Source organism: Chelmon rostratus, chromosome 14 (assembly GCF_017976325.1).
Source record: "Chelmon rostratus isolate fCheRos1 chromosome 14, fCheRos1.pri, whole genome shotgun sequence".
Classification (NCBI taxonomy): domain Eukaryota; kingdom Metazoa; phylum Chordata; class Actinopteri; order Chaetodontiformes; family Chaetodontidae; genus Chelmon; species Chelmon rostratus.
This window is the reverse complement of record NC_055671.1, coordinates 5,813,316-5,831,157: the sequence shown is the minus strand read 5'-3', so window position 1 is coordinate 5,831,157 and position 17,842 is coordinate 5,813,316. Positions and strand designations below refer to the sequence as shown.

The following is a 17,842-nucleotide window of genomic DNA, read 5'->3' as shown; positions in this document are numbered from 1 at the left end:
GAGGTGTGGTCACCCAAATACAGCTTTTTTATGGCTTTTTCTTAATTGTTGTTGTTTGTATTTGCCTTTAATTATTTTATCTGTTTTTTGGTACTCTGTTTACTGTTTGTTCTTATATACCTGTATTTACCTGTATTTTTGTCAGTGAAGCTAAGTCCCCAACAAGCTCCGCCAATAACAGCGTGACGGTAGCTTGTATTAGGCCAAGAGCTGCTCGTAAAGCTTACTGCTGTGACAGCATGGTAAGACCCAGATAAGTGCTGCAGTATTTTTATCTTCTTGGAACTCTCCTCGATGGGAGTTTTGTGGCTGGATAGTGAGAGGACACAGTTTAGAGAGATTTTAATGAGTAAATGAAATGAGCTGTTTCTCAGGGCAGAGATGGGAAACCTGTCAGCTTCAGTGAGTTAAGTCTGCTGTTGCTGGTAGAGAGGATTTATTTACGTTGTGTCTTTCATTTCATGCATTTCTGCTGACTTATTGTGATAATAACCTGAACCCTACTGCCTCACACTGCCTGGTGTGGTTTGAGATTCCAACAATTCAAACAGTACTGCTCAGAGACTGAGTGATAATAAAGTGGCTTGCAGTGCCCTTCAGACAAGCTGTGCATTTTATTCCTGCTTCTCTTGATTGTGCACAATATTAACGCCATTTGTTGCCTCCTGTTCCTGCAGAGACAACTGGTGCATACTTTTCTCAGCAAAATGGAGTTTGCGGCTGCAGTGAAATACACATTCCAGGTTAAAACAATCTGCTTCATATTTACACTGTCAAGACAAGTACTCCAAATTATGTCCTGGGTTTTTTTTATTATATGCTGTTGAATAGAAGCTGATGTATCATTCAAGGTCTCATTTACCACAGTGTACAGCAGTGACACCTAGTGGGGGATATGAATTTGAGCAAACTAACCATAAAATGTGAGCATAAACATTAGTGACCAGAAGCCGCATGTTGTAGTACTGCTGTAGTCATGAAGGTATCATAGAGATAGATATCATTTCATAATATTATCATAAGTCCTGGTCTTTATTATTCCAAGAACAGGTTTGCTACTGGGCTCATTGTGGTTTTGACATAGAATTTAGAAACTGTGCGTGTTTATGTTTCAGGTATGATGTAAAACTGAGTGACTGGAGGAAGTTTGGACTGGGTCACTGCAGACCGTAGGAGCAATCACCTGCCAGATGTCTGCTAAACTGAAGGAGGTTTTTGATCGCCCCGCTCAAGGAACAGAAGCAGAAGTGGCTCTGGTTGAAACTCTGGTGATCATGACTGGATTTCTTTTGCTGATTCAGGAGCAGATGAGTGTTGAGTTTTAGCCAAACAACAAGGCCTCTCTACAGTGACACTGAAGAATACCAGGGAGGCCCGCACCTGAAATGGCGGCAGCTGAGCCATCTGATTGACTGCACCTGTTTGCTACGTCAGGTAATGATCTCAGCTCGTATAGGCTTCCTTTTATTCGTTTTTTCTCTCCGGTTGCAGAAGTGCAGCCCGCTGGTTGGTCTACAGGGGCCATTTTTGGTTTGAGCACCCCCTGTCGCTCCGCTGTCTGAAACACTTACTTACTAACTCTGCTCCATATGATTTTCCAGATCTTTCTGAGGTCCCAACCAGGTACTTGGATCTGAAAGAATTCTTAACCAAAGCACAGGCCACTTCTTTATCTCTCTACTGTCCTTATGACCTAACTTTAATATCTTGTACCTCGTCTCTTACCAATTTTCCCCAGTTGGGAAGTAATAAAGGTAATCTTATCTTTCCCAGAAACCTGGAAATATACATTGCTGACTGGCATCGTACACTGGGATCCTTTGACTTCTTCCACTCTTTCAATCCACCACATGAGTTTCTAGCTGTTATTGCCTCCAAGCTGGCCTATATAGAAAATGCTTTTGTCAGTCAGAATGATGGTCTAAAGCAGGCATCTCAAACCGGTTCCATAAAGGGCCGCGTGGCTGCAAGTTTTCATTCCAACCAAGGAGGAACACACCAGGCTGGAATCAATTAATCAGCTGATCTCAGTCTTCAGCTGATAACTAAGTGATCCCTTGATGTTGATTGGTTGGCCTGATGTGCTCCTCCTGGGTTGGAATGAAAACCTGCAGCCACGCGGCCCTTTATGGAACCGGTTTGAGATGCCTGGTCTAAAGATTTGACTGTGACAGCTGATGACTGTTTGAAAATGCATATGGGGAAAGGTCACAACACAAGAAACTGTGGGGATGATATATAAAGCAAAGTACCTCCCATCTACTCCCCAGTGAGCTGATCCGTCGGCAGAGCATCTTCAACCACCAACTCACTGCTTCTTTATAGAGCACTTTAGGCCCTGTGACAACCACCTGATGGTACGTCACCTCAGTGACCTTTGCCCAGTCTCAGCCTACAAAGACAGAGCTGAAGAGGATGTCCTCTGCTGCTTCACTCCACTCGCTTGTGGGTTTTTTAAGATCATGTCAACCAAATCTCTCAAGTGTCACTGTATTATAAACACTGCAAACAATGATGTGTAGTGGTAAACAGGATGTGGATTTTATCCATTTCACAATACAACTGAGAGTTTCAAGACAAGTGAGGGATGATCTTAGGCACAGATGTGCTTTGAGCTAAATGCTAACATCAGTGTGCTAACATGATCTAAATGACAGTACTACATGTTCGTGTTTAACAGGTATAATGTTCACCATTTTAGTGGTTATTTAGCGGTCTTGACAATGGGTTGCTTGTTCCTGTGCAGCAATAACTGTCTGGTGTGCCCTGCTGTTATAGAGGACGGTAAACTAATAAACACCTGCAACAGGTGCAGTAAAAAATACCTGTGAAAACAGCAGGCTGTTGTATCACCAGGCTCTGTAGATCCCCTCAGCTCCACAGTGTGCAGGATCATTAAATCAGAGGAAGAGAGTCTCCTGTCATAATAACTGCAGCTGCCTATCCTGTCCTAATACCTTCTTCTCAGAGATGCAGATCTAGAACAGTCTCACTGTCAAGATACCACTGAGGCAACACAGAGCTGATCTACAAACAAAGCATTGGAAACACAGTATGTGTACTTGCAGTTAGCTGACTCTTCAGCATATGAGAGTGATCATAAAAGACACAGAATCAAACAAACATCCAGGCCACAAGTCAGGTACTTCCTCCAGCCGATGAGACTCTGAATGATGGAGGGAAATCATAAAGGTGTAGCAATAAGACTTTAAGTATGTGTTGAAGGGCAATGCTGCATGTTGTTATTTTTCCTGCCTGGACAGTGACCTGGGTTTCGTGAAGTATTTAATCTGTACAAAAACATGAACGTCGGGCGTGTTTTATGATTAATTAATACACATTAGAAATATACAAGTCAGGAACTCCATGTAAAGAAAATGAAGGCATCTATACTTGCTACACTACCACATGTATTTACAGTGGTTTAAAAATGCAAATATTTCCCTGTATATTATTAAAAGGCAAATGTGACAAATCCGACACATAGAACTGCAGGTAAAAATGTTTTGATACCTGCTCTTATGCACATTTGAGTGCTGCCTCTAATACATATCAACTGTGAAAAAATTAAACTAATCAAAATAATGTTTTGTGATTGTTAATATGACAAAATTTGAAAATCAAGCAATTCTCTCTATTTATTTTGTTTGTTTGTCTGTCTGTTTGTTTCTTGAATCAGAGCGCAGAACTGTAAATGCCTCATTTGCGCTTGTTTGTGCCGCTTTCGTTCACTTCTGCGTGGCCTACAATCCCCATAATGCACTCGGCGAGGTTCGTTTCCGGTCTTGCGCCGTTTCTGGAGCGGATTGGAACCCGGAGTCAGGATTCGATAAATGAAGGGTCTTCTGCAGAAAAGGTAACGTGTTTCTCCATAAATGTACGTCGATTTCCCACCAAACGGCGCCGCAGTTTTGTAGCGAAGGTGCAGCCGGTTTGTCCGGTTCGCTCCGGGCTTTCCTGCGCCGCCTCCGCTGCCGACTGCTTGGCGTTGAAGAGCATCGACTCCGGTTTGGTGGTTTGCGTCTCCGGTCCATCCGCCATGCCGACTGTTCTTTGTTACATTTTACTGAAGAGGGGCCGCTCAGATCGGAGTTAAAACCCGGCTAGAGTTTGGGAACGACTCAAATCCTGGATCCCATGTCCTGGCCAGACTGCATACGTTAATGTGCTTGTTCCAGCTGTATCGCTTTCACCCAAAACCAGTTCATGTCGTCATGATAGACGGCTGTTTGTCAGGGAGGTCTGATGCGGTCAACACGGCTGAAGTGTCCCGTGTTACATGTGTGTGCAGGCTTGGAAGTTCAGTCACATTATAACTCACTCTCTAAAAGTAGCTCCTTCACATGCATGTGGGATTTTCTGCTGGTCCCCTCCCTGCTGTCCTGGTCCCTGCTGTCCTGGTCCCTGCTGTCCTGGTCCCTGCTGTTCTGGTCCCTACTGTCCTGGTCCCTGCTGCCTGTCACTGACATGATGTCAACTATCTTCCCTCTGTTTGTAGGTTGACATAATGGCTGAGCAGACGCCAGATGAGTTCATCTGTGAGTATGAATGCAGCTTTTACCGTGCTGACAAAGTGTGACACTGGGCTGTAATGACAGGTGTGATATGTGTGTGTGTGTTTGTGTGTGTGCGCGTTTGTGTGTGTCACAGGGTGTGAGGACTGTGGCCAGTACCATGACTCTGAGTGTCCTGAGCTGGGACCGCTGGTGACCGTCCAGGACTCCTTCGTCCTGAGCCGGGCCCGGTGAGTGTCTGAAGTTCGCTGACTGCAGTCAAACTAGTGATTTCACACATCCATTGAGCTGAAGTTCATTTTCTAAGATTCAGCCAGAGGAAAGAAAGGGCGCAAGCATTGATGCGCATTTTCCAGTGCCTTTGAAAATATAAGGGAGTTGTTATGTTTACATAACACTAGGTGAACACTGAGGAGATTGTTTATTATAACCAGTGTAATCAGGTATTGCCATTTCATGACAGTCACACTAAGTTGTCCATGTCCTGGATCAGGTCATCTTTGCCAAACAGTCTGGAGATCAGACAGGTGGCTAATGGGGAGGAGGGGGTGTTTGTCCTGCACCGGCTGGTCAAGAGGACCCGATTTGGGCCCTTTGAAGCGAAGAGGGTCCCCCACCTGGAGAAGGAAGGAGCGTTCCCTCTAAAGGTGCAGCCCGATGAATCCAGACTGAGTGCACATGTAGAGAAGACGAACTTGATATGCAGTTCTGTTAGAAATGAATAGATGCGATTTCAGCTTCCTTTCTTGTCAATCTTCAATCCTTCGATGGGCAGATCTTCCAGAGGGATGGCGTGGTGGTGTGCTTTGACTCCAGCTGCGAAGAAGACTGCAACTGGATGATGCTTGTCCGCCCTGCCGTTGATCACAAACACCAGAATCTGACGGCTTACCAGCAGGATGATGACGTGTACTTCAACACCTCCCAGGTATGCGCGTGAATCCCCAACATGAGCCTCTCGGGCTACGTCAACACTAATACGTTGTGATTTTAAAATGCACAACCTTTGCCACCTTTACGCCGAGCGTCTAGTACTCCGTGATTTGACTTCATTCATGTGTAACAGGAGATTTGGTGCGTTCTCCCTGTTTGCTCCTGCTGTGTGTTTCCCAGGATGTGCTTCCAGGAACGGAGTTGAGGGTCTGGTATGGAGCTTTCTATGCCAAGAAAATGGAGAGGCCCATGCTTAAGTCCCCACTTCAGCCACCACCACCCCCAGCAGGTAGATGACATTACAGCACCGGTGTTGCAGTACGGTTCCATGGCAACAGCATTTATGTTACGTCTTGTGTTTTTTACTCAGAGGCGAAGTCTTCTTCTGCTAAAACAGAGACCTCAGATAAAACTGAAGCCCACATGCCCCCAGTGGCTGAAGAAGACAATGCAGGTACGATAACTGAAAACATCCGTCACCTCGGAAATGTGGGGCTAAGTTTAGGGTCATGTCTTGGTTTGTTTTAAGCTTTAAACTGCACTACATGGTAGTTTCCAGGTGATATTCTCCTCAGTGAGTCAGGTTGTTTACCCCTTCAAAGCATCTCTAAGCTGAGGAAATGCTGTGTCATGGCTCTGAATACCCCGCTTCCCCCTGGTGATCGCAGGCAACATGCTGAGTCATCTCGATGAGGGGAAGACAGTAACCGTGCTTCCAGTCGACCCGCTCCTGCCCCAAGAGGAGAGCCTGGTCGGCCCCGATGACGAGGAGGGCGACCCCCCTGCGCCTCAACCGGGCCCCAAGAGAGGGCAGGGTCGAGGGAGGAGAGCCAAGGGACGCAAGCATGGAGCTCAAGCTGCTGCGAGCAAAAACAAAGGTGAGAACGAAAAACCCATCAGACTTAGCAGAAAGGTCCAGCCTAAAACACAAAAGAACAGCAGAAGAAGAAGATGTAGTCACTCGACATCATGACATCATCAATAAGCATCAGGATTTGTGTCAGTCCACGAAAGAGCCAAAGCTTCTTTGGAGGCTCACTAACCTTTACTGACATTCAACAATCCTACAATCTGACATTCATCACAGCTAAAGCAAAGATACGAGTTTTTCCACAACACCAGGCAGCCACACCCAGAAAACGTGGCAGATACAGCTCTCACTTCTCTCCTCCACCTGAAGGAGAATGTTTCTGTGCTATCGCTACGCTGTCTGTGCTCCACCACCACTATCATTCTGTCTTCACTCTCGTTTCTGTGTGTGCAACACAAAACACAGGACGCCACAACAGGTTCAGGCACATTCTGCAGAGGTTAGATGGTATTCTGGGAAAATGTTACAATTACAATCAAACCAATACTTCAGTTTATTACTTAGGTTTTAGGTACTACTTTGGTTTCTGACCGAACACCTGCAAAACTAACGACCTTTCCATTAGCCTCAGCTGCACTTTGTGTTTAGTGCCAATTAATGAATGTTAGCATGCTAATACACTGGGATGGTGAATGTGGTAGACATACCTGCCAGCAGCATGTTGTCATTGTGAGGATGTTAGCATGCTAACGTGCCTGAGGGCAGCCTCATGCAGCTGCTAGCTTGGCTCTGTTTTAAAATCTAACTGAACTAATTAACTTTTTGGGTGTGAAAATAATGTGAAAATATTTTGTAGGCCAAATACCTGCGTAACTACTGATAAACCCTTCAACCTCAGTTGTACGTTCTGTTTAGAGCTACTTAGCAAATGTTAGCATGCTAACACACTAAACTAGAATGTGAACATGTTAAAGGTGCCTGCTAAGCATCCGCATGTTAGCATCGACATCACAAGCGTGCTACCATGGCTGTTGTTTGATGTCTTTTAGTCATTTAGTGTTATGTAATATATGATAAAATGTATGGTGCAAGATGAACCGTCTCATGTTTACTGCCATTTTAAAGAACACAGTATGGCTCAGGTGTAAAATATTATCTCCCTGAAATACATTATCTTCAGGAACAACAAGGAATGTGTATGAAAGGATCAGGATTAGGCTCAGAAATCCAGTGTCAGTCCTTATATCTGCATATATCGTAGATTTCTCTTTGACGCTGGCGTCCTGATATGTGCAGATGTGAAGCCCCCGATGCAGAGCTCGGAGCCGGTGGCCTTGGAGCCAGCGGCGGCGGCGGCAGCAGAGAGCGGCGGCGTGCTGGGCGCTCCAGACAGCGGGGCTGTCCTGAAGAGACACAAAGCCAGAGAGCACAAGAGGGTGTACCGCTGCTCCCTCTGCAACAAGGTCTTCCAGAACAGCAGCAACCTTAACCGACACATCCGATCACATGGTACGTGGAGATGAGAGCGCTGAAATCATCGTCCGGGTGAGCTGATGTTTAGCATTAATGGATTGCTCCTTGTGCATCCTCCCAGGTGACAAGCTGTTCAAATGTGATGAATGTGACAAGTTGTTTAGCCGCAAGGAGAGTCTAAAGCAGCATATCTCTTATAAGCACAGCAAGAACATGGTGAGTAAAACTCCAGATTGTTACCACAATAACACCAGTTATTGCTTATCCTGCTACTTAACGTGCTTCTGTGTGTTCTTCTTTTTATGTCTCCCACCAGCCTGACCAGGAGTACAAATACAAATGCAACACATGTGAGAAATCCTTTCGCCTGGAAAATGCCTTAAAGTTCCACAACTGCCGGACAGGTGGGATTGTTTTTGTTTGTTTGCTTCCTATGAGGTCGTCTCCTTGCTTTTCCCTTCGCTGATCACATTCCTGCCAGGTCATATCCTGCCGGATTTCATTCATTCCATCGTCCTCCCTCTGCAGACGACAAGACGTTCCAGTGCGATATCTGCTCGCGGTTCTTCTCCACCAACAGCAACCTTTCCAAGCACAAGAAGAAGCACGGCGAGAAGCTCTATTCCTGTGAAATCTGTAACAAGATGTTCTACCGCAAAGACGTGATGCAGGAGCACCACAGGAGGCACGGCGTGGGTGAGTCGCAGCAGAGCAGTTTGGATTGGCTTAGGTTTAGTTTTCATTCCCAAAGTACTGTGGTGTGCACTTTATGTTTAGGTGGGCCATTCACATTTTAGGTGAATTCAGGTGAATTTCCTTGCGAAAAACATAGAACTGGATCAAAATCCTAAAATACAGAGCTGTTTCATTCAACATTTAAGATTACCTTTATTGTCATTGAAAATGGACATATCAACGAAATTTGCATTGCAACCCCCGTGTTAGAAACATAAATAAAATAAACTAACATGCAGTCAAATAAAAATATGCGTAAATTCAATAAAAATATACCAGAAATAAAAATATACTAAGACATTCACATTGGTCAACGTAGAAATGAGTAAAAACAAACAAAAACGTAAACACGGGAGCTACGAGCCGCTGCGTCTGCACGCGCCGCCATCCCACCATATTTCTTCTGTTGGGCCTTAAAGGTGCAATGTGTAAGACGTGGCCTGAATTTTAGGTTAAAATGTTCAAAAAATGTACAATTCTGAAATACTGAAGTCAGCTAATGGGGCCACTTGTTGCATAACTGAGCTAACTAGCTCACAGCAGCTAGTAGCTACAGACAACAATGGCTACAGCAAAGAGCAGCAGTTAGTGGTTAGTCTGGTCATATGCTGCCCTCTATTTGTTTGAAGTGACCAGTTCTTATAGCATTACATCACAGCTTTAAGCTCTTTGCTGAACTGAAACTACGATGCACCTGTACAGGACCAAAGCACATGAAGAGAGAGGAGCTGGAGGCGAATGGAGAGGAAGGGACCAAGTACAGGAAGGAGCCGTCACCCTGTCCCATCTGTGGCAAGGTGAGTCCCCTGCACTGCCGCAAAGCAGCAGGTCGAATAACTGCGCCTGAATCCTGGAGGAAAGTAGTTCAGAAGCACTTCATCAGTGATGTGTGTGTGTGTGTGTGTGTGCACAGGTGTTCTCCTGCAGGAGTAACATGAACAAGCATCTGTTGACTCACGGTGATAAGAAGTACACCTGCGAGATATGTGCTCGCAAGTTCTTCCGCGTTGACGTCCTTCGAGATCACATTCACGTCCACTTCAAGGTGAGACGGTGCAGAGCGGAGGGCTTTTCACCCGTTTTTCACCAATTACTCAGGCCATGAAGCCTTTAATGACAGCAGAATCCTCTTTGATGCAACAAAACGGTATCAAACATCCAGAACATGGTCTCAAACTGTTTGCGCAGCACATCCATACAATCATTGCATTTCAAACATATTTGTCCACTAAAATATTGTTACAGCATTATCGTCTTCTGCACACCCATGTTACAAACTGGGCCTGTGTATGCACTGAATTAAAGACCTTCCTCTCATTCTGCTGTTCATCGGCTACGATGACACTTTGACACAGCCAGTCCAGGTTATGAGACAGTGGTAGATGTCACTATAGTTATTCAATGGCACCTTGGATCATACATGTTTCATGCAAGTTTGCTCTGTTCCAGGACATAGCTTTAATGGATGAGCAGGAGAGAGAGGACTTCATCAAGAAGATTGGCATTTCAGCAGGTGGCAGCGACGAATCAGACGAGGATGAAGAGGAAGACGATCCTGAGCACCACAAGTACAACTGCAAGAAATGTCAAGTAAGCTTTGCCCTCTTGACGGGCGTGGAGATAATCCACAGACCTCAACTGAATCAATTTGTCTGAATCACTTATTAACTTAACGACAATGATTTTGTTTCCTTCCTTGTGCCGAGCCGACAAGGCCGCATTCGAAACGTCCATTCTGAGGATACATTGCAGTGCAGGCAGAGTTTGAGCTCATCTGATAAGCAAGGCCAGGGCTTCTCAAAGTCCAGACCACATTAACCTAACCATAATAATACAGGCTCATAAAGATAACATTCATTTTGTCAGGAAGTTAAAACATTTAACAGTAATCGGCTAATTAGGCCTAAATAAATTTGATTATTTTTTTGTTATTTGAAAACCCTTGAGATAAATGGATTAATGTCATGCCCTTGCACAAATGCAGTTGAGAACCCCTGCCATACTTTGTGTTGTGAATAGGCAACATTAGAAAGTGCAACATTTTCTATGTAATAATACATTTTCTATCAGTAAATTATTAGTGATGTTGGATATACAGTGTAGCAGGGGATCAGTGATCCTGTCTCCAGATGAATGTGGGTTTTATGTGGCTTATTTCCCGGTTGTTGACATTGCTGTCATGACAACTGCTGGAGACACTGTTGTGTGTTGTTGCTGCTGAGTTCACATGCCGATGTGTTAATGAGCCTTGTCTGCTTCGGTTTCATGCTGGCTCAATCAGGAGATGTGACGTTATTTAACCGATCAAATGTTTTTTTGTTATCGCCAATCGTTCCTGACCTCTGACCTTGAATAGAAATGAGATGCACACGTTTGAGTGATGCGTTTGAGGACCCCTGGTCGAGGCTATGAAAGCATAGCTAAGCATGCTTTCATTTCCTGCAGGCATTGTTGGCCCAGCACAAGCTGGCCAAGTGTAACACGCTGACTCTGTAGCGTTTCTTTGTAAAAGCATCACAATAAAGAAGCCAAGTGAATAATGAATGAAAGGATGCTTTGCTGCCTTTTCATCTTTACTGGTTAACATTAGCCAGCTATAAACTAGAGAGAAAGAACTGAATTCACTGTGCCACACAGAGGCTACCAGCAGCTACTGGCATCTTTTAAGGTGGAATGTTGTCTTGCATGTTATTCAGTGAATACGTGTGCTCTGGCAGCACTACACCTACAATCACCTTAGAATATAAAATGTTTTGTCTTTCTCCAGTTATCTCGTGCAGACGTTTCATTGAACAGTTCATGAACACGTTCAAGGCCATTCTCTCACAATCTCACTCAAATTCCTGAATTCCCTGCATTTGTGTCTCCAGTTGTCATTTGCAAAGGGCAGAGAGTACCTGAAGCACATCATGGAGCAGCACAAGGAGAGGGGCTACGGCTGCGGCATCTGTAACCGACGCTTCGCACTGAAGGCCACGTACAATGCTCACCTGGTTATCCACAGAGAGCAGCTGCCCGACCCCGCAGTGCAGAAGTAAGACCGCAGGAAGCGGCGCAAAAACACGTTCCACCTCTGATCGTCAGCTGTGGTTTTTATGCTTGTTTAGCTTTGTCCAGTCAAGGCTGAGATAGTGAATAAGGATGGAGACAAGAAAATCAGCTGAGGTTGTTCTACACTGACTGTACACAATTATACACACACAATATTTTGAGTGTGCTGAGGAAAGCCATTAACCCTTTTTTTAATGCATCTGTCATTAAATATCAGCAATGTGTTGTTAATCTGTATGTTAACTGTAATCACTGTTGATAAGGTTCAGGTCAGAATGTACAAGAGCTCATTTCAAATCTGCTCGTGTGTCACACAGGTACATCCACCCATGTGAAATCTGCGGCCGGATCTTCAACAGCATTGGAAACCTAGAAAGGCACAAGATCATCCACACTGGTGAGCTATGGCCACGGCTCTCTGTTTTCTGTTGTGTGAGCGTGTGATTTTGAATTTTCCTGAGTTAGACTATTAGACAAGGACACCCAAATGGCCACATGTTGATTCTCATGACAAGTTCTTGTACAATAACGTTATGAAAGACCCAGACACCGTACACAGTCCCTGTAACCCACCTCTGGATAGGTGACTCTAATATGATCAGCTGCTTTGCCTCTGAAGGTTCCACCAATTTTACATCATTGAATTTCTTGTTTGGCTTTAAGTGTTTCTACATGAAACACAACGTGAGTGTTGGGCTTAACTTGATTTTTTTCCTAGGATGGCAAAGTCAAGTCACGTTGTTAATCCATTCATAACGAACAAACGTTCTTGACTTCAGAACCTTTCATGACCACATTAACCTTCCGTGGGTGTGACATCAAGAGCGTTTGTTCTCTATGACTGGATGGTGCTCATTAACGAAGACTTGACTGTGCCAAAAGAAACAATATTAGCATCCAGGAGGAGTCTTTTTGTTTGGTTTTTACTGTTAAATTGCCTTTATGTCCACAGGTTTTCAACACACAGCAAAAACATGTACATGAATAGACAGAGGAGAGAGTGTCAGAGCACTCTAGGGACATAAGGACAAGCTGATGGGACATTTTTAGCAATGTGAAAAATAGTATATATAGAGAGTCCAGCCCAGAATGAAAATGTCACCCATATTGTTCTTTCCCATAATGTCTGAGCTGTGAACTACACCTTGAGTCTTTTGGCCAATTATTGTTAACATGGTGGCAAAGTGATGCTGAATTCGCTATTAGCAATTCCTGTTTACACTATCCTTATATGTTCAAGATTATGTATGCCTCATATATGCATTACATTAGATTTACATTTATTAGGAAGAAGAAGGCAGATATTTGATTGGAAACACAGTTTTTGACATATTTGGCATTTATATGTAACAGAAAAATAAGTTGAGATGACAACACATGAAAGCCTTTCTGTCATTTTACCTGGAAATTGAGTGTCTGATTTGATCATCCAGGGGTGAAGAGTCACAGCTGTGATAAGTGTAACAAGTCATTCGCAAGGAAGGACATGCTGAAGGAGCACCTCAGGGTTCACGACGACATCCGAGACTTCCTGTGTGCCGAGTGCGGGAAAGGTCAGTTTCTCACCGCTGCATCACACTCCTCCTCACGCCTCATTTTCTCTCGCTGTGCGAGCAGCTCGCGAACACGCAGCAGTTCACGTCTGGATCAACGCCATGTTGAGCAAGTGTTTTCCTGTGCAGGCATGAAGACCAAGCACGCTCTGAGGCACCACATGAAGCTTCACAAGGGCATCAAAGAGTACGAGTGTAAGGAGTGTAACCGCAAGTTCGCCCAAAAGGTCAACATGCTGAAACACTACAAGAGACATACAGGTGAGTCTGAATGTGTGTGTTACTGTTTCACAGAGGGTGTAACCAAATAAAAATGAGCGCATTCAATATGAATAGACGACACATGTGATAGCAGCATGTGCATTTCACCCTGTGTGATCTTGACTGTGCAAACACCACAGAAGTACATCATGTTACTGTTTGTTCTCGTGATACTTTGCTTGCAGGTATAAAGGACTTCATGTGTGAGCTGTGTGGAAAGACCTTCAGCGAGAGGACGACTCTAGAAACACACAAGCTCATCCACACAGGCGAGTGAACACACTCCTCAGTCTGTCGCGCTGACTCGTACAAGACCGTTACAAGCCGAACGTGGGAGCCTGTAATTTGGCTGTTTTTTCTCCTCCGTGTCGAAAGCCATAAAAACGGAGTGGTTTACGGTCAGGCAGGAACCGAGTCTGCAGCCTAAATAAAAAAAAAACAAAAAAGCCACTCAAAAATTAAAGGCCGTTTTCACTGTAATACACAAGTTGATGGTGGAAGATGGATTGGTTGGGAAAAGAGAGAAACATATAAGACAAGGCGAAAATATAATTGAATGCAATAACGAACAACACTAATAAATACTTGCGATGAAGTGTAACTGGCATTTTACACTTTACAGCAAGCTGACGCTAACAAAGCTAGTTTGCTAACAGTCGTGATAAGTTCACAGACCCACCAAACCTCTGTCTCCAATTATATGTAGTGAAGTATTTCAGAACTGTCAGCCTGAAGAAACTCACGATGTTCAAAATGTTCACAGTTTTTCAGGTAACATGTACTGTTTTTGGTTGTCCCAGTTTATTCACTGGTGATGTTACAGCATGCAGACATGACTCTCTCATCATCATATATGCTATCATATAAGCATGAAAACAATTGGAAATGTTGCCTGTTAAAAAGTCAGTCAATATTTGTTTTGATATGTGCTAGGACCTGGATGATAGGAAAATGAAGGAGCTGAAAAATGAAATTAGCGAGAGACAGATGACTTGAAGAGTGAAATGTGTAAAGCCAACCATGTCCTGGCTGTAGCTTCACAGTACTCTGAACAAGAAAGCAAATATTAAGCGTATATTCCAAAATGTCAGACTGTTCCTCGAGGGGAAAAGCTTGACATTTATTTTCACACTCCGTTTGAATTATTGAACTAACAGTATTATTTATTGATGTGTTCAGTTATATTTTGACTCGAGTGCTAACCTTGTATCTTTTGTCAGTTTTGGAGTGAGTCTGTCTAAGGGCCAAACTCCCACCGGTGGGTTGCAAAGTGTTTCCATCAGTGCATTCAGCACGCCGGACTGACCCCGTTCCTCTTCCTCACCGCAGTGGGTAAGACATGGACGTGTGCGACATGTGATAAGAAGTACCTGACGGAGTACATGCTGCAGAAGCATGTCCACCTAACTCATGAGAAGGTGGAGGCCCAGTCGTGTCACCTCTGTGGGACCAAGGTGTCCACCCGCGCTTCCATGAACCGACATCTGCGACGCAAACACCCCGAGGTGAGTCCAGACTGTCATCTATGTGTTACCTCCCAGGCCAGTTATTAGTACTGGACCATAGATAGATAGATAGATAGATAGATACTTTATTTATCTCCAAGGAGAAATTTGCAGTTCCAGCAGCTCAAAAAGGTGGACACACAAGGGCATGCAAAATGAGAACAGGAACTACTTTCAAGTAATGTGCAACTTACAAGTGATGAACAACTTTCAAATACAGATCAATCTTCAAGTAAGGCACAACTTTCAAGTAAGAGGCAAAATCAAATACAAAATACAAGATACCAATATAAGAAAAAATAGTGAAGTAAAAAATAAAGAACTAAGCTATACAGGATAAACATCTGAACCACAGGATAAACATCTGAACTAAACATTCGAGCAGTTAAATATGTGCGCAGTCGTGCGGTTGTGCAAAGTAGCAGTGTGCAATAGTCGGTTTGAGTCCATCATATGGATGTGTGTGTGATGGAGTCCAGCATTTAGATGTGTGTGTGATGGAGTCCATCATATGGATGTGTGTGTGATGGAGTCCAGCATTTAGATGTGTGTGTGATGGAGTCCAGCATATGGATGTGTGTGCGATAAAGTGCGTGTGTCCATGTGTGGTGTAGGTGTGCAGTGGGTTTGGAGTTGTTGTGTTGGTTATTGTTTTTGTCGCCCTCCCCGAGAGGTGTTGAAGAGCCGTACAGTGTGGGGGAGGAACGATCTTTTCAGTCTGTCCGTACAGACTGCCTTCTAGGCAACCTGAGAAATGTTGTCGTTCTCCTTTACGCCTCCAGGTGGTGTCTGTAAGAATCGATGAGTTTGATGACCTGCAGGAGCCTTCCACAATCAACGATTCATCTATCAGCATTGTGCAGGTTTGATAAGTTAATTCACAGCGCAGTGGCATATTAATATAGTTTCACACTGTTTGGAGTAGCTGTGACCAGAGAATCATCATCATCATCATCATCCTGATGATCATGAAGCTAGCTTGTGTTTTATGTGATTAGCTTTTTTTGCTAATCAATGCATCAGATGCTAAACTTCTGTTGATGCCTGGCACTATTGTATATCACGTTCCTCATTCTCTTAACTTCCTTGTGGCCACTTTATTATGTTTGAATGCACACTAAATGAGGAACTGTCAGAGTGCCAATAAATGTTCCTGTTTATTCACAGTATGAAACAGGTGTACACTTTCTGCATAGCCTCAGCTGTCTGTCCTCACATTATTGTTACTCCCTTTGCATATGGTATTGAATGCATCCTGCGTGACATGTTTGAGTTTTCAGAAAGACAAAATGAATAAAACCCAAGCCCGCCATTGTCTGTGCGTTCTCATGAAATGTTCCACCTTCCTCTTCAGCCCACTCTGACCCTGGAAAAAGACAGCATGGCTCATGAGAGGCCCGGCCGACCCTCCCGACACCCCAAGAAGAAGCAGCGAGTTCAGGCTGAGCCGGAGCTCTCTGAGTCCGACGAATATGTTGACTTCACCGAGCCGAGGCACGAATCCATGGCAGAATTTAACACCGTCATCGTCGGGGACGAGACCGAGACGAGCTCTGCTGTGCAGAGTATCCAGCAGGTAGATTTTCACAAAGCTTATATAAAGTTTATTGTAATAATAACATGTCCAATCTCTTTTTCCTTTAAAGACCACAAGGAAAAGGTTTTGCTTGCTGAAGTGCCAGGCGCCCACGAACAGCAGCCGACCACACCTTGCTGATGGCAAACAGAATAAATAAAAATGCATTTGTTGTGAGATAATGCTATAGCCTTTCTGGCTCTTTTTCTTGTTTCCTTCATTGTGATAAAGAGCTGTAATAAAATGTTGCTCTTAAAAGGTAATACTTGAATAAAATCTAAATGGGTATGAATGTCAGAACATCACAGCGTCACATTAAGCAGCAGTATAGCTTTAACACACTATGTCGCACCTTCACAGCAGCTAGTCAGAATAGAATAGAATAGAAATTACTAAATTTAGTAAAACTGCAGAAAGAAAGAAGAAGTAAATTATAGTAAAATAAAGAGAATAATTATGTCTGGAAGAAATAATTCAAGTTTCTTTTATCAGTCAGTGTTATTAAATCATCTTGAATGGGTTGCATCCCAGTGATCGAGGAAATGACAGTTAATGTAATTAATGTTATGACATTTAACAGATTTGAATACACGATCCAACAGTTAGTGTTTGTGTAACTGTAAGCTAATATGATTGACATACGAGTTTGCTTTAAAAAGATAAAACAGTGTTTGTAGTTGAGAATAAATTTCCATCAACCATTTGCAGTTTTCTCGTTTCACATTTTCACCGTACAACTCACAAACCCAAAAAGCTTTTGTTTGACATTTTCAGGTGGTGGTCCTGGCCGACCCCAGTGCACCGTCAGCGTCTTCACCCAACAGCTCGGTGGGGCTGACCAACATCACCGTCACTCCCATCACCAGCCACGCCCCCGCCCAGTTCACCAGCCTGCAGCCTGTAGCCGTGGGCCACCTGACCGCCAACGACCGGCCCCTCACCCTGGACAACTCCATCCTCACCGTCACCTTCGACACCGTCAGCGGCTCCGCCATGCTTCACAACCGGCCGGCCGAACTCGTCCCAGAGACGGTGGGCCCGGGCGGGGGCGCGGCGACCCAGTCGGTCGCCCACTTCATCAACGTAACCACTCTGGTCAACCCCATGGGCCACCAGCTGGAGGCCCCGACTCTGGCCTGGAGGCCTGTAGCGGCAGCTGAAGGCGGCCAGGTCGCCCCTGTGGTGGACGGCGCACAGGAGGGTCAGGAGGCCCAGAATCAGGGCCCGGAGCCAGGCCGGCCCATCCAGAGCCAGCCGCCCACCCCGCAGCAGCAAGGCGGCTCCGCACAGCAGATGTTCAGCTACTAGAGCAGAGACTGGAGGTGCTGGTCACCTCACACTCACAGACATTGTTCCATAGTACTGTAGACTAGATTTTATCAAACTGTACAAAGCTTTGATCACTGTCACCCAGATGCCTCTCCAGCCCC

The 17,842-nt window shown here is 44.6% G+C and overlaps 1 protein-coding gene across 2 annotated transcripts; it reads left to right on the top strand.

Moving 5' to 3' along the window:
• Positions 1-3,795: 3,795 nt before the first annotated feature.
• Positions 3,796-17,727, top strand: prdm15 (PR domain containing 15). 2 transcript variants are annotated; one of them, XM_041952105.1, is made up of 24 exons: positions 3,796-3,856; positions 4,499-4,538; positions 4,651-4,744; positions 5,008-5,161; positions 5,290-5,442; positions 5,628-5,736; positions 5,818-5,901; positions 6,116-6,325; positions 7,555-7,767; positions 7,853-7,947; positions 8,048-8,135; positions 8,260-8,427; positions 9,169-9,263; positions 9,380-9,511; positions 9,916-10,056; positions 11,337-11,500; positions 11,835-11,914; positions 12,951-13,070; positions 13,200-13,331; positions 13,517-13,600; positions 14,661-14,836; positions 15,619-15,699; positions 16,191-16,412; positions 17,187-17,727. In XM_041952105.1, the coding sequence occupies exons 2-24, from the start codon at positions 4,508-4,510 to the stop codon at positions 17,718-17,720; spliced, it is 3,360 nt and encodes a 1,119-aa protein (XP_041808039.1). In that variant the 5' UTR covers positions 3,796-3,856; positions 4,499-4,507; the 3' UTR covers positions 17,721-17,727. The 2 variants fall into 2 exon arrangements, with proteins under 2 accessions (XP_041808039.1, XP_041808038.1); XM_041952104.1 differs by lacking the exon at positions 3,796-3,856 and adding an exon at positions 4,140-4,281.
• Positions 17,728-17,842: the final 115 nt, after the last annotated feature.